The sequence below is a fragment of the Callorhinchus milii genome, unplaced genomic scaffold (assembly GCF_018977255.1).
Source record: "Callorhinchus milii isolate IMCB2004 unplaced genomic scaffold, IMCB_Cmil_1.0 Scaffold7, whole genome shotgun sequence".
Lineage (NCBI taxonomy): Eukaryota > Metazoa > Chordata > Chondrichthyes > Chimaeriformes > Callorhinchidae > Callorhinchus > Callorhinchus milii.
Genome location: NW_024704748.1, coordinates 27556942 through 27584155, shown reverse-complemented (window position 1 = coordinate 27584155; position 27214 = coordinate 27556942). Strand labels below are relative to the sequence as shown.

General features: G+C 53.6%; 2 protein-coding genes and 1 non-coding gene across 3 annotated transcripts in view; all 3 read left to right on the top strand.

Annotated features, from left to right (window-relative positions):
• Positions 1–1640: 1640 nt before the first annotated feature.
• LOC103173770 (solute carrier family 2, facilitated glucose transporter member 5) lies at positions 1641–20398 on the top strand. Its single transcript, XM_042336874.1, has 12 exons — positions 1641–1691; positions 4604–4846; positions 5438–5598; positions 6414–6538; positions 7256–7401; positions 7936–8068; positions 8445–8638; positions 8890–9000; positions 10266–10367; positions 10819–10888; positions 16205–16332; positions 20068–20398. Exons 1-12 carry the CDS (start codon positions 1641–1643, stop codon positions 20305–20307), a joined length of 1704 nt encoding a protein of 567 aa, XP_042192808.1. The 3' UTR covers positions 20308–20398.
• On the top strand, positions 5670–5741 carry trnav-gac. Its single transcript has one exon. It is a non-coding gene; the product is annotated as a tRNA-Val (tRNA).
• A 5520-nt stretch (positions 20399–25918) lies between the features above and the next one.
• Positions 25919–27214, top strand: part of fgf8a (fibroblast growth factor 8a) — a 10190-nt gene continuing 8894 nt past the window's right edge. Inside the window, exon 1 of the mRNA XM_042336873.1 lies at positions 25919–25949. Within this exon, the coding sequence (XP_042192807.1) occupies positions 25919–25949 (31 nt within the window). The remainder of the gene's footprint in view (positions 25950–27214) is intronic.

Below are 27214 nucleotides of genomic sequence, written 5' to 3'. Positions count from 1 at the left end.
AGCGATGTGATCTATCAGACACTCCTCTATGTTATCACAGGGCAAGAGCAATGAGCCCAAACTGCTCTACCCCAGGCTACTCCTTCATCAGGAGACCTTCCTCAGACTGAACATTCAAACATCTTCCCCTCCCACCCTTGCGGCTCCCACCCCTCAGCTCAGGTGCCTAGCCAGCAGGGTCAGGGATTTTGGGACATCCTTCCAATGTGATGGGCGCTGTGTAAATGTCAATTGTATTGTACTGTCCCAGTCCAAAGCCTACACCAGGTGCCCTCAAACTCCATCCCTATGGAGTCGTGACCGTTACTTACTGAAATGTGGGAAAGAGCTTGTGATTCTGTGTTTGGTTGTAAGCCAGTGAGGCCTTAGTTTGTAGGAGGGACGTCTCAAAATGGGGCAGTGAGAGGAACTGATGAGGCTCAGAGAGACATAACACATCCACAACACAAGATAGATCCCGCCATTGGGAGAGACTGTGTAAAGAAGAGAGTCACAACTCAGACTGATGAAGGCTCACAGACAGCAGGTTCTGTCTGAGTAACCAGAACAACAATGAGCCTATTCAAAGCTAATTACAAAAGGAGCTTCATTAGAGCGGGCAGTCACTGCATTGATTTCTTTTTAAGGAACTGGAATGGAATTAAACGGCGTTGACTGTCGCCCGGAGCCCCAGCCACCACTCGGCCTCACTCTGCTCATACCTGCTACTTAATCAGGTTAGTCAATAACAGGGAACTTTACACTAACATCAGCATTCAGGCTGATACGCCATCCAAAGTAAGGTCACTTGATGAGATTATTTATCTCAGTGATGTGGGGCTCACCCGATCAATACAACCACAGCACATGAGGAAGCAATTCAAGCCATCATGTGCTAGGGCAAACCTCCACTGGAGCTCTCCACTCTAATCCCATCCCCTGCTCTCTCCCCATCGTGTCTGTGTCGGTGCTCGCTCCCCTCACTGAAGCTCACCAGCAGGGGAGTGGAATGTGGTTAATGTGTGTATAGAGAGTGTAGGCAGGGGTTTGGGGGAATGTGGCCGGTGGGAATGGGGTCGGGGGGGGAGTTGGTTGAATGTTGGAGTTTGGGATGGTTGTGGGGGATGTGGGTGGGATGATATTTGGTTGGGTTGGGTTAAAGGGTGGGTTGTTGTGATGGGATATGGTTGGATGTAGGGGGAGTGGGTTGGGTGTAGGGTATGGGTGGTTGAGTGTAGTGTAGTGTTGGGTGTTGGGGGAGGTGCAGGAACATCAGCCTCATAATGACCGAGCTCCTGACCTGCTGCCCCGACAGCGCTCACTGCACACACGGTGACGAATCAGTCGTGAGTCCTGTCCTTTTCAACAAACACTGGCAAAACAGAGCGATTGGCTTGTGAGTGAAGCCATCCACACGGACCTTGTAATCTTCACAGCCAGAGGGGATGTTGGGTCAGTTTCCCTGTCCCTGTCACATTAGCTCCTATCATATGACTGATTCCGTTCCCTTCCCCTAAGTGAAAGGCATCTTTCACTGGACGGAGGAGATATCAATCTCTGCCCTTCCCCTCCTCCGCCCCTGGAGGAGCTGACTGACGTGTTGCTGTCAGTCTTGATTGCCCTACGGAGACACTGTGTTGGGGACTCAGCTCCGGGCGACGATGGCAGAGGAGGTCTATCTCTTCCACCCCCGCAATGGCAAGATCACCGGGGTAAGTCTCTCACCAACACCCACCCACCACCCCCTGCCACACACGCACACACCATTCCCCCACTTCAACCGGGAGGGCGTGAATGGTGTGTGTTCTCGTTGGTTCAAACTTTGTTTTAAATGTTTTAAAAAAAAGCTGGAAAAGGAAATCACGGGTGTATAATGCGTAATCAAATGAAGGGATCAGAGAGCGTAGAGTTTAACTCTTTGTTGGGGTTTCGCCTCGAGGTAGCTTCCATGTTTACTGTCCAGATTTAAACCTTGCTTTAAACAGCAACAACAACTTGCAGTTTTACAGCGCCTTTTATGTCGGGAGGACATCAAACACTACGCAAAGGCAGCCTGGCTCTGCCAGCCAGACAGCCTCGGGCTCTGGGAGTTGTGGGCTGAAGCCCCATCTCAGGGCCTTTGAGTTCACAGTCCTGGCTGACATTCCACCACAGTGCTGGGCAGGGACGGGGATGGGGTGCCTTGCAGGAGATGCTGTTCTTCAGAAGAGACATTAAACCGAGGTCCCACCTGACAGGATTTCTTGTGCAGCAATTTTTAATGCTTTTGACATGAGAACAGGCTATAAAAACACATGAACAAAACACAAGATACTGCAGATGCTGGAATCTGAAACAAGACAGAGAGAGCTGAAAAAACTCAGCAGGTCAGGCAGCATCTATGGAGAAAGGAAAGTGAGTCAACGTTTCGAGTCCATGACCCTTTGTCAGAACTTTTTGTATAAAAACACATGTTCTTTCTCTCACAGTTGTGTGATAAATGCACACAGGGCAGAAGGAGCTTGGAGTGGAGATAGTAGCTTAGTATCCTGAATCTCCTCCTTCAGGTTCATTGGTTGAGTTAGGCCTGGCTGTGTTGCCGAGTGCGAGGAGATCATGGACTTCTTTTCGTCTAAAATTCACAACATCCGCCAGGCAGCCTCATCCACCTGCCTCTTGTCACCCACCACCATGCCCTCTCTGTCCCTCTCACCCTCCCCATCATCTGCTCCTACCACCACCCCCATCCTACATTCCTTCCTCCCCCCATCTCTCCCTCCTCCCTCTCACCCTCCATCACCTCCATGAAACCCACCACCTGCTGCCTCGACCACCTCCCTACCAACTTGCTGGTCACCCAGCTCCCCCTCCTCTGCCCACTACTGGGTGACGTCATCAACCAGTCCCTCTCCTCCGGATCAGTCTCTGCCCCCCTCAAAACTGCTGTCATCACCCCCTTCTCAAAAAACCCTCCCTCAAACCCCAGCCATTACCGCCCCATTTCTAACCTCTTCCTCTCAAAAGTCCTAGAACGCATTGTTGCCAATGAACTCTGCGCACTCCCTCCTCCCACTCCCTCTTCGAACCCCTCCAGTCCGGTTTCTGCCCACAGTACAGAGACTGCACTTGTGAAAGTCACAGACGACATCCTCTCTATCTGTGACCAGGGCTCCCTCTGCCTCCTTGTCCTCCTGGACCTCTCTGCGGCGTTTGACACAGTCGATCACGCCATCCTCCTCCACCTCCACGGTTCTCACCTCTTCCACCTACCCGACCTCCCCCTAAAACTCTCCGAATCCATACACAACCTAAGGGTCAGGTTCAACCCCCAATTATCCTTCCTCTCCCACATCCAGTCCCTCACCAGCACTGCTTTCTTCCACCTCCGACGCATCGCCCGTCTCCGCCAACACCTCTCTCCGAAAGCCGCTGAAACCCTGGTCCATGCCTTTGTCACCTCTCGGCTGGACTATTCTAATACCCTCCTCGCTGGTCTCCCCTCCACTGCCATCCATAAAATCCAGATTATTCAAAACTCTGCCGCCCGCATTCTCATCCGCACCAAACTCCGCTCCCCGATCCCCCCAGTCCTGGCCAGACTGCACCGGCTGCCTATCCCAGACAGGATCGATTTCAAGATCCTCACCCTTGTCTTCAAATCCCTCCGCTCCTCTGCACCCCCCGACCTCTCTGACCTCTCTCCTCAAAACAGTGCCCATTGCCTTCGTTCCTCTGGGTCTGGCCTCCTGCTCGTTCCCCGAGTCCTCCGCTCCACCCTCGGCGGCTGTGCCTTCAGCCACTATGCCCCGAGGCTCTGGAACTCCCTTCCTCACTCCCTTCGCCTCTCCCCCTCTCTTCCTATTTTCAGGTCCCTGCTGAAGACCTTTCTTTTCGACCGCGCCTTTGGTCACCTTCCTCCCCCTGGCTCGGCCCCGGGATCCATGTTGTGAAGCACTTGGAGACGCTGTCCAGTGTGGAGGGCGCTATATAAATCCAAGTTGTTGTTAAGTTGGACACGGCTGGTTGTGTTAGGGTGGACAGGGCCTGGCTGGGTTGGGTTAGACTGGGTTCCGTTGGGCCTGGATGGGGTGAGTATGGCTGGATTGGGCTGGGTTGGGCCTGGCTGGGTTGGGCAGGGTTGGGGTGGGTTGGGCCTGGCTAGGTTGGGCAGGGTTGGGTTGGGATGGGTGGGCCTGGCTGGGTTGGGCAGGGTTGGGTTGGGATGAGGTGGGCCTGGCTGGGTTGGGCAGGGTTGGGTTGGGATGGGGTGGGCCTGGCTGGGTTGGGCAGGGTTGGGTTGGGATGGGGTGGGCCTGGTTGGTTTGGGCAGGGTTGGGTTGGATCTGGTTGGGGTGGTTTGCGCCTGACTGGGCTGGGCTGGGCCTGGCTGGGGTGCGCCTGGATGGGGTGGGCAGGGTTGGGGTGGGTTGGGCCTGGCTAGGTTGGGCAGGGTTGGGTTGGGATGGGGTGGGCCTGGCTGGGTTGGGCAGGGTTGGGTTGGGATGAGGTGGGCCTGGCTGGGTTGGGCAGGGTTGGGTTGGGATGAGGTGGGCCTGGCTGGGTTGGGCAGGGTTGGGATGGGGTGGGCCTGGCTGGGTTGGGCAGGGTTGGGTTGGGATGGGGTGGGCCTGGTTGGGTTGGGCAGGGTTGGGTTGGATCTGGTTGGGGTGGTTTGCGCCTGACTGGGCTGGGGTGGGCCTGGCTGGGGTGGGCCTGGCTGGGGTGGGCCTGGCTGGGGTGGGCCTGGAGCCGAGCCTTGCCTGGTATCTCATTGCCTCTCTGCCCTCAGCACCTCACCTGGTCTCTCCTGATGGTATCAGTCCTCACCTCCTTCGGCTCATCCATGCTGTATGGCTACAACCTGGCTGTGGTCAATTCCCCGGCAGAGGTCAGTGTAGGGGCGAGCAGACAGGGGGCACTGGGTCTCTCTGTATGTTTGTCTGACACCTCGTCTGTCTGTCTCTCTGCCTGTGCCTCTCTGTATGCTTGTTTCTATCTGACACCCTGTCTGTCTGCCTGTCTGTTGTCTCTCTTTGGCTGTGTCTCTGTCTGCTTCCAGCTGACACCCTTTCTGTCTCCAGCTGATACCTTGTCTGTCTGTCTGTCTGTGTCTCTGGCTGATACTTTGTCTGTCTCTCTCTGTCTCTCTCTGTCTGTCTATCTCTGTCTCCAGCTTATACCTTGTCTGTCTGTCTGTCTGTCTCGCTCTATGTCTGTCTGTCTGTCTGTGTCTGTCACCGGCTGATACCTTATCTGTCTGTCTCCCTATCTTTCTGTCTGTCTCTATCTGTCTGTCACTCTACTTCTCTGTCTGTCTCTCTACCCTTTGGCTGACACCCTGTCTGGCTGTTTCTCTGTCTGGCTGACACCCTGTCTGGCTGGCTCTCTGATTGTCTCAGTCTGACTCTGTCTGTCTCTGGCTGATGCTGTGTCTGTCTCTGGGTGACCCCCTGATGGGCTGGTCTGATCTGGTTTCCAGTACATCAAAGATTTCTACAACGACACCTTCCTGAGCCGCTATAACCAGACACTGAGCGAGAGCCACCTGGTGGTGCTGTACTCTGCCACCGTCTCTGTCTTTGCGGTGGGAGGGCTCCTGGGCTCGCTGCTGGTCGGGCTGCTCGTGACCAGGTTTGGACAGTAAGTCTCTCCCATCCTCTCACACACTCACACTCTCACTGCCTACTGAGCAACACAATGTCCACGATTGGAGTCCTGTAGCTCAGTGGTTAGAGCACTCGCCTGACAAGCGAGAGACCTGGGCTCGATTCCCGGCAAGGTGAAACCTTGAGCAAGTTACCTTACTCCACATGCCTGATGATAATCCCTCAAGAAAAAAACAATAATAATTTGGTCACTCAATTTACGGCTGTTTGTGGGACATTGCTGTGCGTAATTGGCTGCAGCGTTTCACCCACAAAATATACAATCAATTCACTTTAGAGTATATTCTGTGAAGCGCTTTGAGACGTCTCGAAGACGTGATCAAGCGCTATGTCAAATGCAAGGATTATTATTATTATTGGCTCAGTTGATACGGTGCCAGCTGCTCGCACTTTGGCCTCGGGGGCAGGAGGTGTGGGTTTGAGCCCCACATCGGGGATTGGCTGACAATCTTAGTATTACAGTAACAATCAAAGGAACATAAGATGTGCTGAACAAAATAAGACAAAAGTCCATCTAGTTTGCCTTCTACCACCCTGATAGTCGCTTGTTGCAATATTGGAGATGTTGATAGCAATTAATTCTGTTGAATGGCTGTTAGCTCAGCACCAGCGTGGGTGGAGGTGAAGGACATGAGGAGCGAGCGGTGGAGCGGAGTGTAGAGCGCGGAGCAGACGGTGTGGGCTGGGGAGGCTCAGGTGGGGTGGGAGGGGGGGGCGAGGTTGAGTGGGGGGTTGCTGCGGTCAGTGGGGCTGAGGGCTGACTAACACCCCGCTGTGCTGTGCCAGCAGGAAGGGCACTTTGGTTGGCAGCACCTTCCTGGTCTTTGTGGCCGGCCTGCTGATGGGCTTCAGCCGCGTCCTCAGCTCCCCCGAGATGGTCGTTTCCGGTCGCTTCATGACAGGCGTTCACTCAGGTACACATGGAGCAAGCCTGCGTACATGCCGAGATCTCGCGTATACACTGAGCAAGCCCACATACACACTGAGCGAACCCACGTATGTGCTGAGAGCCCGCGTACACACTAAGCGACCCGTGTACACACTGCGTGAGCCCACATACACACTGCGCGATCCCACGTACACACTGAGCGGGCCCACGTACACACTGAGCGGGCCCACGTACACACTGAGCGAGCTCTTGTACACACTGAGCTGGCCCACGTACACACTGAGCGAGCCCGCATACACACGCAGTGAGAGCTCGCGTACATGTAGACATCCTATGATAGCTGGAGTCCTGTAGCTCAGTGATAGAGCAAGCGAGAGGACCTGGGTTCGATTCCCGACCAGGGAGAAATGTTGGGCAAGTTCACTCATTCCACACGCCTGTTTACTCACCAGTCAGTAGGAATCCGGTTGTTAGTCGATCGGTGGATCACTTTCCGGGAGTAATAATCCCTTCAAAAACATGTGGGCACTAATTTCACGATTGTTTTTGGGACACCGCTGTGCGCAATTGCCTGCCACTTTTCGGCCACAAATTATAATCACTACACTTTACAGTATATTCTGCGAAGCGCTTTGAGACGTCTTGAAGACGTGATAAGGTGTTATATCAAATGCAAGGATTATTATTCTTATTCTTATAGCTGATCTCTGTGTTCTGCCTTATCCCCCGGTCTGTGTGACAGGCATCTCTCTCAGCGTGGTGCCCATGTATCTCGGGGAAATTGCCCCAAAGAACCTGCGTGGGTTCCTGGGGCTGATCCCCAGTATTTTCATCTGTCTGGGAGTGTTTGCAGCCCAGGTGCTGGGGCTCAGGCAGCTAATGGGGAAGGTAAGTGTGACACAGAACACCTCACTCTGTGTGGGGCTGGCTCTCTCTCTCTCTCATTCTCCCCTCCAGTCTCACTCCCTCCACTTCCCTTCTCTGTATCACTCTCTTCCTCATCTTTGCTGTCCTAACTCTCTCTGACTCTCTCCTTCTCACTCTTTCTCCTTCTTCTGTTCTCTTTTTCTCATCTGTCCCAGTCCTTCTTCTGTCTCTCATACACTTTCTCTTCTCCCTCTCACAGTGTCCATAGGGGAGGGGGTGGGGCGGGGGGAGTGAGGTCTGTCCCCTGGGAGCTGAACTGATTCCAAGGTGACATAGTTGGCAATGGAATATCAGAATCGAGCCAGCCCTCTGTGGTGTCTCTGGTTCAGTTTCTGAGTCAGCAGATCCGTTGTACTTCAGGGCACTGCTGTCTCTCTCTCTCGCTCTCACACTCTCTTTCTCACTATTACATACACACTCGCTCTATCTCTCACACTCTCTTTCTCTCGCTCTCTGTGTCCCTCACACACACTCTCTCTCCCATGCTGGCTGTAGGAGGAGGATTGGCCTCTCTTCCTGTCGCTGGTGATGATCCCAGCGCTGGTGGAGCTCCTCTTCCTGCCCTGGTTCCCGGAGAGTCCCCGGTACCTGCTCATCCAGAAAGAGGACGTGACGTCAGCGGTGAAAGGTACCGGGGGCGAGGAGCAGTCCCTGTGTCTGTCTTCTCACTGATCTCAGCCTCGCTTTGTGTGTTACTGATCTCAGCCAATCTGTGCTGAGTGCTATTTACTGTTAGCAGCTGGGCTGGGGGCTGTGCCGGGCGGGGGGCTGTGCCGGGCTGGGGGCTGTGCCGGGCGGGGGGCTGTGCCGGGCGGGGGGCTGTGCCGGGCGGGGGGCTGTGCCGGGCGGGGGGCTGTGCCGGGCGGGGGCGTGCGGGCGGGGGCTGTGCCGGGCGGGGGCTGTGCCGGGCGGGGGGCTGTGCCGGGCGGGGGACTGTGCCGGGCGGGGGGCTGTGCCGGGCGGGGGACTGTGCTGGTATTTACACTTCTCTCCCCCGGTTTCAGCGTTGGGCCGGTACAGGAATGCCAACTGTTGTAATCTGCAGGCGGAGGTGGAGGAGATGCAGCAGGAACAGCAGTCACTGGCCTCACTGGACAGTGTGTCCGTCTGCCGTCTCTTTGCTGACCGCTCCGTCCGCTGGCAGCTGATCTCTGTCATCGTGGTCAGCACCGGCATGCAGCTGTCAGGCATCGACGCTGTGAGTCTGACCAACCAGCAAGGACAGACAGACAGAGAGACAGACACAATGGACAGACACAGACAGACAGACACACACACACACATGCACAAACACGCACAAATACACAGACACACACATAGACATACAGACGTACACACACACAGACAGACGCACACACACACACACAGACAGAAACATACAGACGTACACAGACATGCAAACGCAGACACACACAGACACGCAGACAGTCACACTGCTCTGTGTTACAGATCTGGTATTACACCAACACCATATTTGAGAACGCTGGCATCGCGCGCCCGTCCATACAGTACACGACCGTGGGCACCGGGGCCATCGAGGTGCTGGCTGGGCTGATTGGGGTAGGGCCCCCGCGGACTCGCTCTCACACATACCTACACCCTCTCTCAGCACCTCCTCACACGCGCACTCTGCCTCCTCACTGCCATCTCGCTCGCTCGCTCACTCGCTCACTCCCTCACACATGCTCCCTCCCTCCTCCCTCCCTCCCTCACTCACTCACTCACTCACTCACTCACTCACTCCCTCACTCACTCACTCACTCACACGTGCTCACTCCCTCAGTATCTCCTCTCCCCTCACACACACTTCGTCAACTCCTGTCCCCGAGAGAAAGACAGAGAGAGTGAGAGAGAGAAAGGCAGAGAGAGTGAGAGAGAGAAAGGCAGAGAGAGTGAGAGAGACACAGAGAGAGCTTGAGAGCAGGAGCACAAGAGATTGAGAGAGGGCGAGTGAGAGAGTGAGTGAGAATCATCTTGAGAGAGAGCATGAGAAAGAGAGTGACAGAGAGAGAGAGAGAAAGAGATAGTGTGAGAGGGGAGAGACAGAGAGCGCAAGCGTAAGAGGGTGTGACCCCGAGAGCCTGTGGCTGTTCAGAGCTGCTCGAGGCAGGATTTATGCTGTGTGTTGGTTGCCCCGAGATTTCATCAGGAGCTGACACACGCTATATAAGTCTGAATTAGAATTTTGACAATTAAGGCGACTGATGTGGGGTTGTGGGTCCCGGGAGTGGGGCTGAGTGTTACATTCTACTTTAATAGCTCTGAGTTAGCTGCCTCACACAAAGCACTCTATGCCATCAGCCACTGCTACCCACCCCCCACACACACACACGCACGCGTCAGCAGCCACTGCTGCCCACCCCCCCACACACACGTGTCAGCAGCACTGCTCCACAGCACGCAGGTTAGTTATAAAATTACACCAATTTGTTACCCTATCCCTCTCTCTCTAAACCTGCACTTCTCACTGACCTGGGAGTGTGGACACACAGTGTAGAGGAGCGTTACTGTCTCTAACCCTGACCTGGGAGTGTGGACACACAGTGTAGAGGAGCTTTACTGTGTCTCTAACCCTGACCTGGGAGTGTGGACACACAGTGTAGAGGAGCGTTACTGTCTCTAACCCTGACCTGGGAGTGTGGACACACAGTGTAGAGGAGCTTTACTGTGTCTCTAACCCTGACCTGGGAGTGTGGACGCACAGGCGGATGGTGTGGAGAGAGTGTGATTGGATGGACAGGGTGGTGGCCAGGATGACTGTTGTGTGCTCTGAGTCGCTGCCCCGCGTGAGAGTGCTGTATAAATGCAAGTTGTTGTTGTTTTAGGGTCTGACCATTGAGAAGTTGGGGAGACGACCTCTGCTGATCGGAGGATTCAGTTTCATGGGGCTGTGCTCTGCCGGCATCACTGTCTCCCTGCTCTTCCAGGTAACCAGCGGCTCCGTGTCAGACCCTCTCCGTGTCCCCATCACACGCTGTCCGTGTCCCCATCACACGCTGTCCGTGTCCCCGTTACACGCTGTCCGTGTCTCCGTCACACGCTATCCGTGTCACACATTCTCTGTGCCTGGTGCTCAGCCTCTCTGCCCCCACCCTCTGGAACTCCATCCCTTCGCCTCGCCCCCTCATTTGCCTCCTTGAAGGCACGTCTCAAGTCCCTCCTCTTCGACTGTGCCTTCGGCCTCCCTCGTAACCCCACCCTCCCTGCCCTCCACCCCTCCTGATCCCAACCCTTAGCTCCGGTCCAAATCCCTGACTGTCCAGCGCCTTGGGACATCCTCCTGAGGTGAAAGGCGCCATGTAAATGCACTTTGTTGTTGTTGCCCGGTGTGTGTCAGTCAACTAACAGCTGCTCTCTCTCTCTCTCTCGTGGTGATAGGCACCGTGGATCCGCTATGCCAGTGTGGCCTGTGTAGTCGGCATCATCGCTGGATTCTGCATTGGCCCAGGTACAGACTCCGCCCACGCGCTGGTTATAATAATAATCCTTGCATTTGATACAGAGCCTTATCACATCTTCAGGACTTCTCAAAGCACTTCACAGAACATAATGTAAAGTTGGGTGACTGTATATTTTGTGGACAAAATACGGCAGCCAATTGCACACAGCAGCGTCCCACAAACAGTCGGGGATTGAGTGATCGCATTTTTTTGAAGGGATTTTTACTCCTGGAAAGTGATCTGCCAATCAACTAACAACCGGGTTCCTACTGACTGGTAAACAGGCGTGTGGAGTAAGGAATCCTACCTAAGATTTCGCCCCAACCCCACTGGAATTGAACCCTGATCCTCTTGCTTGTAAGGCGAGTGCTCTAACCACTAAGCTGAGGGACTGAGTGTGACTTGCTCCCACTCCCCTCTCCCTCCCGCCCCCCAGGCCTCAGTTTAACATCTCATCCGGGGCAGGGCATCTCTGAGAATACTCCGCCCACCCCCCGCACGGCACTAACTGGAGAGTAACTGACTGGAGTCGTGACTCTGTATTAGTGTTGATCTCCAATGCCAGTGTGCCTGAGTTGGTGTCACGGGGTGGGGGGGGTGGGGGGAGATGGAGGTGATGATAAATCCGTGTTTGGCGTTTAGTTGGCTGATGGATCGCTGTTCTCCGGGGGAATGCATTCCATTTCAGCGCCGAGCGCGCTCAGTGTAATTACATCTTCAATTAGTATCTTCACGGATCATTCTTCATGAACAGTGATGAAGACTTGCCTCTTGTTAATGAACGCCGGCTCTGTCTCCGAGCCGGGCCAGGCTGATCACATTAACCCCCTCATTGCCCATTATGCAAAAATAATGCAAATCGGAATCAGTTGTGGCTGAAGTGGTCGCTGGCTCCATCACTGGCTCAGCACTGCTGATGGCAGCACAGCCCGGCCTGGCTCATTGGCTGGACCTGGAAGGGCTGAGTAGTCACTGGGGGCAGGGAATCCTCCCACTCAACTCCTGTTAACCCTGCAGCCAAAGCCCTGATGCGTAGCGTGGTCCTAGCTGGACAAGCAGCGGGAAAGCTTGCTGGACAGCGATACCAATGGCCAAGCTATGTGTGGTTTTAGCTGGTTAGACTCCAGCAGTTACCCTAACGCACATTCTGGGGTCCCCAAACCTTGGCTCTTGCCAACCTGCAACGAATGCTTTTTGAAATTAAGTCAGCAGGATGTGTCCGTCCAGGGAGAGAGCGTATTCCACTCCAACAATCTATCTCTGGGATTTCCATGTGTTGGTGGGATGCATGGAATTCTCAGCTTGGTTTGGAGCAGGGTGATGGATATCCGCACGTGTCAGACACCTGGCTGCAACTAGCAAGCAACTAGGAAGGCTAATGGCATGTTGGCATTCGTTGCAAAAGGGTTAGAGTACAAGAGTAGGGAAGTCTTGCTGCAGTTGTATAAGGCCTTAGTGAGACCGCACCTAGAATATAGTGTGCAGTTTTGATCCCCTCATTTAAGAAAGGACATTCTCGCCTTAGAGGGAGTGCAGCGTAGATTCACTAGGTTGGTTCCTGGGATGAGGGAGTTGACCTATGAGATTAGGTTGAGTAAACTTGGCCTATATTCTCCAGAATATAGCAGAATTAGAGGTGATCTTATAGAAACGTATAAGATTCTTAAGGGTCTTGACAGGGTAGATGCCATGAGACTGTTTCCCCGGTTGGAAGATCTAAAACTAGGGGTCATAGTCTCAAGATTAAGGGTCAGCCTTTTCAAACTGAGTTGAGGAAACATTTCCATACAGAGCCTAATAATAATCCCTTCAAAAGAAAACAATAATAAATTGGTCATTTTCAATCCGCGACTGTTTGTGGGGCACTGCTGTGCGCAATTGGCTGCCGCGTTCGCCCACAAATATACGGTCAATTCACTTTACAGCAATTCTGTGAAGCGCTTTGAGATGTCTAGAAGACGTGAAAAGTGCTATATCAAATGCAAAGATTATTATTATTATTTCTTCACTCAGAAGGTAGTGAATTTGTGGAATTCTCTACCCCAGAGGCTGTGGATGCTCAGTCCTTGAACATATTCAAGACTGAGGTTGATAGATATCTAAAGGATAGAGGGATTAAGAGATATGGGGATAGGGCGGGTAAATGGAGTTAGGTTAGAAGATCAGCCATAATCATATTAAATGTCGGGGCAGGCTCGAGGGGCGGAATGGCCTACTCCAGCTCCTACGTCTTATGGTCTTATGATCTTATAGTCAAGCCAGGATGTTATGAATGCGTGTAAGGGAGTCTTGGTGGCCTGCAATGTTGCGGAGGTGGGGGAAGACTGAGCGGGTCATGGCACGGATGTCGGGTAGAAAGGATAGTTGAGGGTCAAAGAAGACGCCAAGGTCCCAGACTGGGTTAGTAAAGTGGACTGTGCATCTTTGGATGGTGATGCTGTCAGCGTCTGAGGTGTAGAGGCACTGTCAATCAGGAGGGCAAATAGATATACGTTTGATAGACAGGTATGTGGCATTGTATGTGTCACTGTGCACATCACTGTACAGAACTGTACATAGCGCTGTATATGTTGTGTTGTATGTGTATATGAGACGCTGTGTATGTGTATGTGAGACCCTGTGTGTCTGCATGTGCGACCCTGTGTGTCTGTATGTGAGACGCTGTGTGTGTGTGTGACGCTCTGTGTGTATGAGATGCTCTGTGTGTGTGTGTCAGATGCTTTGTGTGTCTGACGCTCTGTGTGTGTGTGTGATGCTGTGTGTGTGTGATGCTGTGTGTGTGAGTGTGACGCTGTGTGTGTGTGTGTGTGTGTGTGTGACGCCATGTGTGTGTGTGTGACGCTGTGTGTGTGTCAGACGCTCTGTGTGTGTGTGTGGTGTGTGTGTGTGAGAGACGCTCTGTGTGTGTGTGACACTGTATGTGTCTGTGTTTGTGTGTGACGCTGTGTGTGTGTGATGTTGTGTGTGACGCTGTGTCTGTGGGTGAGACGCTGTGTGTGTGTCTGTGTGTGTGTGTGAGACGCTGTGTGTGTGTGTGTGTGTATGTCTGTGTGTGTGTGACGCTGTGTGTGTGCTATGTGTGTGTGTCAGTGTCTGAGTGTGTGTGTCAGTGTCTGAGTGTGTGTGTCAGTGTGTGAGTGTGTATGTCAGTGTGTGTGTGTGTGTGTGACGCTGTGTGTGTGTGTGACGCTGTGTGTGTGTGTGGTGACGCTGTGTGTGTGTGTGAGACGCTGTGTGTGTGTGTGTGAGACACTGTGTGTGTGTAACGCGGTGTGTGTGTGACGCTGTGTGTGTGTGTGACGCTGTGTGTGTGACGCTGTGTGTGTGTGACGCTGTGTGTGTGTGAGAGACGCTCTGTGTGTGTGTGTGTGTCAGTGTGTGTGTGTCTGTGTGTGTGTCAGTGTGTGTGTGTGTGTCAGTGTGTGTGTGTGTCAGTGTGTGTGTCAGTGTGTGTGTGTGTGTGTCAGTGTGTGTGTGTGTGTGTGTCAGTGTGTGCGTGTGTGTGTCAGTGTGTGTGTGTATGCCAGTGTGTGTGTGTGTGTCAGTGTGTGTGTGTCAGTGTGTGTATGTATGTCAGTGTGTGTGTGTATGTCTGTGTGTGTGTGTCAGTGTGTGTGTGTATGTCAGTGTGTGTGTGTCAGTGTGTGTGTGTATGTCAGTGTGTGTGTGTCAGTGTGTGTGTGTATGTCAGTGTGTGTGTGTGTCAGTGTGTGTGTGTGTCAGTGTGTGTGTGTATGTCAGTGTGTGTGTATGTCAGTGTGTGTGTGTCAGTGTGTGTGTGTGTCAGTGTGTGTGTGTGTCAGTGTGTGTGTGTGTGTGTGTATGTCAGTGTGTGTGTGTGTATGTGTCGCCCCCGTGTGGCTGTGTGAGCCGTTGCAGGCCCTCTCCGCTGTGTGATGGGGTCCTGGTGGCTGTGGCCCTCTCCCCCTGTGGGTCAGTACCTCACAGGCAGAGCAGCACCGCTCCCCCCACAGTGCCGCTCACTGCCATCACCGCCTGTACCGCTCCAGAAAACCACACACTCAGCGCCGGGAATTCAGGGCCAATAATAATAATAATGATCCTGACATTGGTTACAGCGCCTCAACACGTCTTTGAGACGTCTCAAAGAGCTTCACAGAAAACACTGTAAAGTGTAGTGACTGTGTGTTTTGTGGGTGAAATGTGGCAGCCAATTGCACACAGCAGTGTTCCACAAACAGTCCTGGATTGAGTGACCAAATGATTAATTTTTTTGAAGGGATTATTATCCCCGGAAAGCGATCCACCAGTTGACTGACGCCCGGGTTCCCCCTCACTGTTGGGTAAACAGAGGTGTGTGGAGTAGGGACACTTGCCCCGGGTGTGGCCGTCCCGGGAACCAAACCCGGCCCTCTGGCCTTGGAGGTGAGAGCTCTAACCACTGAGCTACAGGACTCCACTGTCTGACTTTCTGGACTTCAATGAACACAAACCATCACATTTACCGGTTTGGGGTCAGTTCCCCAGCGCTGGGGGGAGGCCTCCCCACACCAACTCAGGCACTGGGTATGGTACCAACTCAGTGAGGTTCATCGGGTGTCAGACTGTGTGTGTGTGTATGTATGTAAGAGTGTGTGTGTGTGGGGGACTGTGTGTGTGTAGGAATGTGTATTGTGGAGTCCTGCAGTTCAGTGGTTAGAGCACTCGCTTTGCGAGCGAGAGACCTGGGTTCAATCCCCGGGGGGTCAGGGCCAAACCTCGGGCAAGTTTCCTCACTCCACACAGAGCCTAATAATAGTCCCTCCAAAACCAAAAACAATAATAAATTGGTCATTTTCAATCTACGACTGTTTGTGGGACATTGCTGTGCGCAATTGACTGCCGCGTTCGCCCACAAATATACAGTCAATTCACTTTACAGTGTGTTCTGTGAAGCGCTTTGGGACGTCCTCCCGACGTGAAAAGCGCTATATCAAATGCAAGGATTATTATTATTATTATTATTCTGTGTGTGAGACTATATAGAGTGTGAGAGACTGGTAGAGTGTATATGTGTGTGAGAGACTGCAGGGTGTGTGTGTGTGTGTGAGGGTGTGTGTGTGTGTGAGGGTGTGTGTGTGTGTGAGGGTGTGTGTGTGTGTGAGGGTGTGTGTGTGTGTGAGGGTGTGTGTGTGTGTGAGGGTGTGTGTGTGTGAGGGGGTGTGTGTGTGTGTGAGGGTGTGTGTGTGTGTGAGGGTGTGTGTGAGTGTGTGTGAGGGTGTGTGTGTGAGGGTGTGTGTGAGGGTGTGTGAGGGGGAGTGTGAGGGGGGGTGTGAGGGTGTGTGTGAGGGTGTGTGTCTCACTGCTGTACTGCCTGTGTTTAGCGGGAGTGCCTTTCCTGATGACCGCAGAGCTGTTTAAGCAGTCGCACCGTCCGGCCGCCTACATCGTGGGAGGTTCCCTCAACTGGCTCTCCAACTTCACCGTGGGCTTCCTCTTCCCCTTCCTGCAGGTGACAAGTCTCCCCCCCCCCACCACCCCCACCCCCGCCAGTAACCCCCCCCCACCCCCCGCCAGTAACCCCCCCCACCCCCGCCAATAACCCCCCCCACCCCCCACCCCGCCAGTAACCCCCCCCACCCCCCGCCAGTAACCCCCCCACCCCCACCCCCGCCAATAACCCCCCCCACCCCCCCCACCCCGCCAGTAACCCCCCCCACCCCCGCCAGTAACCCCCCCCACCCCGCCAGTAACCCCCCCACCCCCCCACCCCCCACCCCCGCCAGTAACCCCCCCACCCCGCCAGTAACCCCCCCCACCCCCCACCCCCGCCAGTAACCCCCCCCACCCCGCCAGTAACCCCCCACCCCCCGCCAGTAACCCCCCCCACCCCCCGCCAGTAACCCCCCCACCCCCCGCCAGTAACCCCCCCCACCCCCCGCCAGTAACCCCCCCACCCCGCGCCAGTACCCCCCCCCCCCACCCCCGCCAGTAACCCCCCCCCCCCACCCCCCCCCGCCAGTAACCCCCCCACCCCCGCCAGACCCCCCCACCCCCGCCAGTAACCCCCCCACCCCGCCCAGTAACCCCCCACCCCGCCAGTAACCCCCCCCAACCCCCCCCACCCTCCCCCCCAGTAACCCCCCCCCGCCAGTAACCCCCCCACCCCCGCCAGTAACCCCCCCACCCCGCGCCAGTAACCCCCCCCCCCCCCCCCCCCCGCCCCCCCCACCCCCGCCCAGTAACCCCCCCACCCCGCCAGTAACCCCCCCCCCCACCCCCCGCCAGTAACCCCCCCACCCCCCCGCCAGTAACCCCCCCCACCCCCCGCCAGTAACCCCCCCCACTAACATCGCCCTCTACATTATTAGCGCTCACCCCAGCGCAGGCACAGGAGCATCACTCCGACTCTAACACCCACTCCCACTCCCTGGGAGTGCTGACGGGCAACGGGTCTCACTGCGGCCGATACAGAGATGTGTGTTTGCATATGACGCTGTGCGTATGTGTGTGTGTGACACTGTGTGTGTGCGTGTGATGCTGTGTGTATGTGAGACACTGTGTGTGACACTGTGTGTGTAACACTGTGTGCGTGTGTATGTGAGACACTGTGTGTGACACTGTGTGTGTGACACTGTGTGTGTGACACTGTGTGTGTGACACTGTGTGCGTGACACTGTGTGCGTGTGATGCTGTGTGTATGTGAGACACTGTGTGTGACACTGTGTGTGTGACACTGTGTGCGTGACACTGTGTGCGTGTGATGCTGTGTGTATGTGAGACACTGTGTGTGACACTGTGTGCTTGTGTAACACTCTTTGTGTGACGCTGTGTGTATGTGTGACGCTGTGATACTGGTGACACTGTGTGTATGACAATGTGTGTGACACTATGACACTGTGTGTGTGACTGTGTGATGCTTTGTGTGTAACTAATTGTGTGACACTGGGTGTGTGTGTGACACTATGTGTGACGCTCTGTGTGTGTGTGACACTGACGTGTGTATGACATGTGTGACGCTGGGTGTGTGTGTGACACTGTGTGTGACACTAAGTGTGATGCTGTGTGTGTGTCTGTGTGAGACACTGTGTCTGTGTGTGACACTGTGTGTGACGCTGTATGTGTGTGACACTTGTGTGTGTGACGCTGTGTGTGTGTGACACTGTGTGTGCGACATTGCGTGTGTGTGTGACACTGTGTGTGACACTGTGTGTACGACGCTGTGTGTGTGACGCTGTGTGTGTGTGTGACGCTCTGTGTTTGTGTGACGCTCTGTGTGTGTGACTCTGTGTGTGTGTGACGCTCTGTGTTTGTGTGACGCTCTGTGTGTGTGACTCTGTGTGTGTGTGACGCTCTGTGTTTGTGTGACGCTCTGCGTGTGTGACGCTGTGTGTGTGTGACGCTATGTGTGTGTGACACTGTGTGTGTGTGACGTGTGTGTGTGTGACGCTGTGTGTGACCCTGTGTGTGTGTGCGACATTGTATGTGTGTGTGACACTGTGTGTGTGATGCTGTGTGTGTGACGCTGTGTACGTGTGACACTGTGTGCGTGTGACACTGTATGCGTGTGACGCTGTGTGACGTGTGTGTGTGTGACGCCGTGTGTGACACTGTGTGTGACGCTGTGTGTGTGTGATGCTGTGTGTGTGCGACATTGTATGTGTGTGTGACACTGTGTGTGTGACACTGTGTGTATGACACTGTGTGTGACGCTGTGTGTGTGACGCTGTGTGTGTGTGACGCTGTGTGTGTGACGCTGTGTGTGTGTGAGACGCTGTGGATGTGACACTGTGTGTGTGATGCTGTGTGTGTGTGTGACGCTGTGTGTGTGTGTGTGACACTGTGTGTGACGCTGTGTGTGTGTGACACTGTATGACCCTGTGTGTGTGTGACACTGTGTATGATGCTGTGTGTGTGTGTGACACTGTGTGTGTGTGTGTGTGTGTGACACTGTGTGTGTGTGACACTGTGTGTGACGCTGTGTGTGAGTGACGCTGTGTGTGTGTGACACTGTGTATGACGCTGTGTATGATGCTGTGTGTGTGACACTGTGTATGACACTGTGTGTTTACCACTGTGTGTGTGTGTGACGCTGTGTGTGTGTGACACTGTGTGACACTGTGTGTGTGTGTGGCACTGTGTGTGTGTGACGCTGTGTGTATGATGCTGTGTGACACTGTGTGTGACGCTGTGTGTGTGTGATGCTGTGTGTGTGCGACATTGTATGTGTGTGTGACACTGTGTGTGATGGACACTGTGTGTGACGCTGTGTATGATGCTGTGTGTGTGACACTGTGTGTGTGTGACACTGTGTGTGTGACATGGTCTGACACTGTGTATGTGTGTGAGTGACGCTGTGTGTGTGTGTGACGCTGTGTGTGACGCTGTGTGTGTGTGATGCTGTGTGTGTGTGTGACACTGTGTGTGACGCTGTGTATGACGCTGTGTGTGAGTGACGCTGTGTGTGTGTGACACTGTGTGTGTGACACTGTGTGTGGCACTGTGTGTGTGTGACACTGTGTGTGTGTGTGACGCTGTGTGTATGACGCTGTGTGTGACACTGTGTGTGACGCTGTGTGTGTGTGATGCTGTGTGTGTGTGTGACGCTGTGTGTGTGTGACACTGTGGGTGTGACACTGTGTGTGTGTGACGCTGTGTTGTGTGTGTGTGTGACGCTGTGTGTGTGTGTGACACTGTGTGTGACGCTGTGTATGATGCTGTGTGTGTGACGCTGTGGGTGTGACACTGTGTGTGTGTGACTCTGTGTGTGTGTGTGACGCTGTGTGTGTGTGACGCTGTGTGTGTGACGCTGTGTGTGTGTGACACTGTGTGTGAGTGACGCTGTGTGTGTGTGACACTGTGTGTGACACTGTGTGTGTGACATGGTGTGACACTGTGTGTGTGTGTGACGCTGTGTGTGTGTGACACTGTGTGTGACACTGTGTGTATGTGTGTGTGGCACTGTGTGTGTGGCACTGTGTGTGTGTGTGTGGCACTGTGTGTGTGTGTGTGGCACTGTGTGTGTGGCACTGTGTGTGTGTGTGACCCTGTGTGTGTGTGTGTGTGTGTGTGTGTGTGGCACTGTATGTGTGTGTGTGTGTGTGTGTGTGGCTCAGTGTGACCCTGTGTGTGTGTGTGTGTGTGTGACCCTGTGTGTGTGTGTGTGTGTGTGTGTGTGGCTCAGTGTGACCCTGTGTGTGTGTGTGTGTGTGTGTGTGTGGCTCAGTGTGACCCTGTGTGTTGGCAGAGGTCCGCGGGTGCCTACTGTTATCTGGTGTTCTCGGTGATCTGTTGTCTCGTCGCCGCCTTCGCCCACTTCATCATCCCCGAGACCAGGAACAAGACCTTCATGGAGATCAGTCAGATGTTCTCGGGGAGGCCCACCGCGGAGGGACAGCCACAGGTGCGGCTCAGGACGTTTAAAGGCTATGGCACGTTGGCCAACAGCAACCCGGACTTTGACAGCTCGCAATCATACCAAGAGTGACCATGGGGAGGCGCCACTCTGACCCCTCGCGCTGACCCTGGGTTTACCCTTCACATTCATTCAAGTCCATTAAAATCTCTCATTTTCTAAATCTCTCTCTCTCTTATTTTGCGATGATTTTTAAAAGGCTTCACTTGTCACTTTTCTATTCACTCTGTTCACCCCCCCCCCCCCACCCCACACACACACTGGAGCTCTCTACTCTAACCCCATTCCCTGCTCTTTCTCTCTCTCCCCATGGTGTCTGTGCTGGGGGTCGCTCCCCCACTGGAGCTCTCTAACCCCGTTCCCTGTTCTCTCTCTCTCTCTCTCTCCTCCCATGGTGTCTGTGCTGGGGCTCGCTCCCCCACTGGAGCTCTCTAACCCCGTTCCCTGCTCTCTCTCCCCATCGTGTCTGTGCTGGGGCTCGCTCCCCCACTGGAGCTCTCTACTCTAACCCCATTCCCTGCTCTCTCTCCCATCTGTGTCTGTGCTGGGGCTCGCTCCCCCACTGGAGCTCTCTACTCTAACCCCATTCCCTGCTCTTTCTCTCTCTCCCCATGGTGTCTGTGCTGGGGGTCGCTCCCCCACTGGAGCTCTCTAACCCCGTTCCCTGCTCTCTCTCTCTCTCTCCCCATGGTGTCTGTGCTGGGGGTCGCTCCCCCACTGGAGCTCTCTAACCCCGTTCCCTGTCCGTGTTTATTTTGCTGTGTTCAGTATATTTGTGTGATTAAATCTACCGCAGGATCTTTAACCTCCACATCAACACATATAGACATAACCTTGATTTAATGTCTCATACTAAGGACAGGAGGACATCTTTCACGTCTGGAGGATGTCTCAAAGTGCTTCACTGGTCTTATTGTAAAGTGTAGTGACTGTGTTTGGTGGGCAAATGCAGCAGCCACTTTTGCACACAGCAACTTCCCCGCAAACAGCCAGGAAGCGAGTGACCAATGTTTTATTTGGGGGATTGTTGGCCAGGACACCCGGAGAGAGAAACTCCCTTCTCTTTTCCAACAGCCGCAGGATCTTTAACATCCGCCTGAACAGAAAGACGGGACCTCGGTTTAACCTCTCACCCGAAGGACAGCATCTCCCACAATACAGCGCCCCCCCCCCAGCACTGCCCTGAAGTGTGAATCCCCAACATGGGGCTCGAACCCACAACCCCTGACCCCTCTCCTCCCCCCCCACCTCTGACTGACTGCCCAGACTTACACGTGAAGAATCTTTGTGAGGGGTGGGGGGTTGTGTGTGTTTGGGTGAGGGGGTGCGATCAGTGCTAAGGTCAGGATGGGATAGGCCGTCAGAGGCATTAACACTGGGTTAGGAGATTTGTCGCTAGTTAATTTGCTGACGTGGTTGATCTCCCCCCCCCCCCCCCCCCCCCGGCAGGCCGCTCTCAGTGACTATTATACGTGCAGATGCCTTTAATGGCTGCTGCGGCCAATCTCCATTTCAAGCCTTTTTTTTGCTAAGTTAACAGTATATTTATACAGTAAATTAAAAAAATGAATCACAGGCTTTGGGCTTCCCAAACCACTCGTGTTGTCAAGCCTTGTGTTGTCTTCATTTGTATTACCTTAATTTAATGTTAATTATGTTCCTCATTTGCAAAGAACAAGCATTAGCGTCTCACCTTAGGGACCACGGAGCTAAGCTATACCTAGAGACAGACAGACAGCTCCATTAGTGAACCTCACAGCGCGCGGCGGGGGGAGTGGGGGGAGTGGGGGGAGAGCAGTAAACAGGTATATGGGAGCGAGTTAATCAGATTGTTGGGCACGGGGGCTGCTGGGTAAGCAGCAATGGCTGCGTTCTTCTCCCTGTCCCCGTCCCCCCCCCCAACAGCCCCCGAGGCACATTGTCCATCTGTGCTGTAGAGCTAAGGGGGGCTCCAGCTGAGTTCAGGATGGATAAACCTTGTCAAACCATCCCGCGTGCCTCCCCAGCACAAGGCTGACTTGACAGATTACATTACAAAGAACAACCTTTTTGGACTAAAACAAAACACCATAAATTTCAGGGAAATAGTCACAACAGGGCCAGGGGGAGGATAGGGGGCATTTGCTTCTCTCCCCCCACACACAGTCACTTCATAGTGGTATAATTTGTGAAGCGCTTTGAGATCAGCCACTGGGTCAGCCCGGCTCAGCGGTAGCGCTCTCTCTCTCTCGCTTCTGAGTCAGAAGGTTGTGGGTTCAAGCTCCACATCGGGACTTGGAAACGCACAGTCTAAACTATGCTCCAATACAGCGCTGGGGTGGGGGGTTACATCATCAGAGGTACCGTCCTTTGAATAAAGCGTTAAGCCGAGGACCGCTCTGTGCCTGTTTAGGTGGACGTTAAAGATCCTGCAGGGCTGTTGGAAAAGGGAAAGGAGTTTCTCTCTCTCTCCCGATGTCCTGGCCGACAATCCCCCAAATACAATTGCTCGCTCACTCCACAGCTATTTGCTGAGCACAAATTGGTTGCCACGTTGGTCCATAAAGCACAGGGTCACTACAGTGTCCGTGGAATCCTGGGAAACTGTGAGGGTTTTGCCGAGGTGAAGAGTTGCTGAATAGGAGGTCAGGGTGAGCACGAGGACAATCTCAGCTCCTGCCCTGACCCAGCGCTGCCCAAACCCCATCCTATAGAGGCTGCTCACACCCCACGTGACCACACTCAGCAGCTGGGTAAGTGGGACAGAGCTGATGGCTGTGTATATTTTACTGTGAATTGCTGTTCTGGAGGGAATTAAACGCTTTCAGTGGCAAAGGAACCTTTCATTCTACCCTTGATGTGATGAATCTCCCACTCTCATTCCCTCTTTTCCATCTCCTTCCTTTCTCCCTCTCTGTCCCTCCCTCCCTCTCTCTCTGTGTCACTATCCTCTCCGATTATCTCCTCTCTGTCTCTTTCAGTCACTCTCTCCCTCACACTCTCTACTCTCTCTATCATTCTCTCTGTCTCTGTCCCAATTTCTCTCTCTCTGTCTCACACACACGCACACAAAGCTGAGAAAACTCAACACCCACAAAAAAAATGTTATTTTAAAAAACACACATTTTAATTAATGACTACAGATTTCCTTCCCATAAGTGCTTTAATGTGCGTTTATTGCCGTTCCTCCCTATAGCCCTGCAAATATTCTGTTGACTGATGTCCTCTGTCCTCGCTGTTCCCTTGATGAGCCCAGCTGCCAGTCTTGCTATGATGACATTAACACAGAGAGAATGAGATGACAAATGCCAGTTATCAGTGAACAAGGCTGGTGACAAATCGGATTTAAGCTCTTGCGAAGGCCCATTACACTGTAATAAAAAAAGATGGATGAGCTCTCGGTCGGGGCCCATCTTAATGCGATTTCAGCGGTCTCAGTGGGTTCCAATTAAGCCAGAACAGAGGGAGCGAGTGAGGAAACGGCACGACAGCCTGCACTAATTGTGCCACACAGCCAACGGCACAGGCCCTCCCCTCAGCTGTTCTCTCTCTCGCTCTCGTTCTCTCTCTCGCTCGCTCACTCAGTGAGCAGTGTTGTGGCAATAAATGATCCCTCCTAATCAACCCCGGTCTGCAAAAGCAGCGAAAGCTGCTGAATAATTGATAAAATTAGCTCAGTCCCACCATCCTCTCCGTTCACTTCTCTTTATTGAGATGTCACCTGCCTCTCTCCTCCAATCGCTTCCAGTGACTTTTATTCCCTGCCACTTACTCCCCTATTTCTCCCCCCACTCTCCCCCCCCCCTTTCCCCCGGGGGAGGTGGGACACAGCAGGCCTGAGATTGGGAGCTTGGATTAGAGGAGAGAGAAGGGTGTGGGGGGCAATGAGTTCTAGGTGAAGGTGAGGAAGGATCTCTGAGTTGAACCACTGGTTGCTGGGGAGACAGAGGAGCCTGGGGGGGTGCGCTGTGAGGTCTGGGTGGGTGCGCGGTGCGGTCTGAGGGGGTGCGCGGTGGGGTCTGGGGGGGTGCGCGGTGGGGTCTGGGGGGGTGCGCGTGGGGTCTGGGGGGTCCGCGGTGGGGTCTGGGGGTGTGCAGGGGGTGCGCGGTGGGGTCTGGGGGGTGCGCGGTGGGGTCTGGGGGGTGTGCAGGGGGGTGCGCGGTGGGGTCTGGGGGGTGCGCGGTGGGGTCTGGGGGGTGTGCAGGGGGGTGCGCGGTGGGGTCTGGGGGGTGTGCGTTGGGGTTTTGGATGACCTGGGGGTTGGAGGGAGTGGGGAGTGTGAGGATCGGACCTTGGGGTGAGGTATTAGCTGGTATTATGCTATGGTATTAGCTGAGTTAGATTAGAAGATCAGCCATGGTTGAATGACCTACTCCTGCTCCTACATGTTATGTTGTGCTGTGCTATGTTACCAGAGACTGACCGGGGACCCAGGAGTCAGAGCTATGAGGAGAGGCTGAGGAGAGAGATGGCAGTGAGAGGTCTAATGGCCGGTGTCTCTGTAAGGAAAGGCCTGAACTAGGAATAGGGGTGACAGCGCGGTGTGCAATGGGGTAGGAATGAAAAGATTTCCTGGCCGCTTCAGCCATTGGCACGGACCCTCCCTTCCCCCCTCCTTCGCCAGCTAGGCTGCTGCGGAACCATCCGGAAGCTGACAGGCTCTGTGAGCATCTCTCCAGTAAGATCCCATCAGGGAGCATTAATCACACGGCCACTGACAGCCATTTACATTAACATCTTAATCCAGTTCCCTCTCCACACAGATACCCAGGGGACAGGAGATGTGGGAATCCAGGCCTGAGATCACTACCACAAGCCCAGGCCTGAGAAAACTCACTGTAACCCAGGCCTGGGATCATCGACTGACAGAAATATCCACATCCCAACACTTCTGAGTGAAAAGAATTTTCCTAACCTCTCATTTCGCTCTTATTGTGACGATCTTATATCTATGTCCACAGTCACTGAGTCCCCGATCAGTGGCAATAGCCTCTCACAAACACTAGCTTTTTAAATTCCCTTATCCTTGTGTCCACCTCTGTCAGGTTCCCCCTCAACCTTCTCTCCTGGAGTCCTGTAGTGCGAGGACTTGGGTTCGATTCCCGGGTGGGGAGAAACCTTGGGCAAGTTTCCTTACTCCACACACCTCTGTTTACCAGCAGTAAGTAGGAACCCGGTTGTTAGTCAATTAGCGGATTGCTTTTCTGGGTTAATCCTTCAAAAAAACATAATAATAATAATTTGGTCACTCGGTCCACAACTGTTTGTGGAACACTGCTGTGCGCTATTGGCTGCCGCATTTTGCCCACAAAGTATACAGTCAATTCACTTCACAGCATATTCTGAGACATCTCAAAGTGATAAGGCACTATTATCAAATGCAAGGATTATTATTATTATAAAACAGATCTGGCCTCTCCACTCTGTGCTCATAAGTAAAGTCCCTCAAATCTGGGATCATTCTATAAACCTCCTCTGCTCCCCCACTCCCCACTCCGGGGCCTTAACATCTTCCCTCTAGTGAGGTGCCGAGACCTGGACACCATACTCCAGCTGTGTCCCAACTAATGACATGTACAAACTGAGCATTATTGCTTTACTGTGTCCTCTAGGCTCCTCTGTATAAAGTATTTTCACTGCCATTTCCTCTTGAGCTGAAATTTTTAAGGATGAACAGGTTGATGATAACTAACACTGGGGAACGATGGTCTCCTGTCTGGTGCTGTACAGCTCATGTGTGTCACGGCCATATCCTGCGTACAGTACCTACCAGGTAATTATTTTGGTTGTTGTTGGTCTGCTGCATGCAGAAACCCATCACCGTTGCTTAAGAGTCTCCAAACCAAACTGAGAATTCCATGTATCCCATCTACACATGGAAATCCCAAGTGTAGGTGGGGTGCATGGAATTCTCAGTTTGGTTTGAGGATCCCAGAATGTGTGTGTTGGGGTAACTGCTGGAGTCTAACCCGCTAAAACCACACAGCTTGCCATTGAGAGCACTTTCTGGCAAACTTTCCAGCTGCTTGTCCAGCTAAGACCACCCTACCCATTGGAGCCTTGGCTGCAGAGTTACCAGGAGCTGTCCCCAGTGACTGGTCTGTCCGGGCCGGTCCTGCCGATGAGCCAGGCTGGGCTGTCCTGTCATTAACAGTGAGTGCCCTGGGATACTGTGCCCCCCCGGGTCAGGAATTGAGACTACCTACAGAGAGAGGGCTTGATTCCGACTTCCTGTTGCCAAACATGTCACCTTGGAGCCAGTTCAGCCTGAAGGAGACCTCTCTAACCTCCTCTCCCTCCAGGAGGATAGTCACAACATGAGAAGTGATTCACTCCCGTCTGCTGCTGTGTGTGTGTTGGGTTAGGGGCTGTGTGATGAGTGTGGTGACAGGAGGTCAGGGGGAGGGGATCTCTGGCTGTGGGCTGTGTTGGATGCCCCTCTCAGGCGCTGATCACATTGTCTCTAATTCCTCTCATGTTGTGATGTGTTTGAGACCATTGTTAGTGTGAGAGACACTGAGCCCAGATTGGCTGTTGTGTGTTGCCCTCTTCTGACCACTTACGGTATCACATGTTTCCAGACACGGATGGAGCTGTACAATAATAATAATAATCCTCGCATTTGATATAGCGCTTTTCACGTCTTCTCGACGTCCCAAAGCGCTTCACAGAACACAGTGTAAAGTGAATTGACTGTATATTTGTGGGCGAACGCAGCAGCCAATTGCGCACAGCAATGTCCCACAAACAGTCGTAGATTGAAAATGACCAATTTATTATTGTTTTTGGTTTTGGAGGGATTATTATTAGGCTCTGTGTGGAGTAAGGAAACTTGCCCGAGGTTTGGCTCTGACCCCCCGGGGATTGAACTCAGGTCTCTCGCTCGCAAAGCGAGTGCTCTAACCACTGAGCTACAGGACTATAAAGCTCCTTAATCCTCACTAATGTCCTTAAGAGAGCTGATCAAATAGGAGAGAGCAGGGAATGGGGTTAGAGTAGA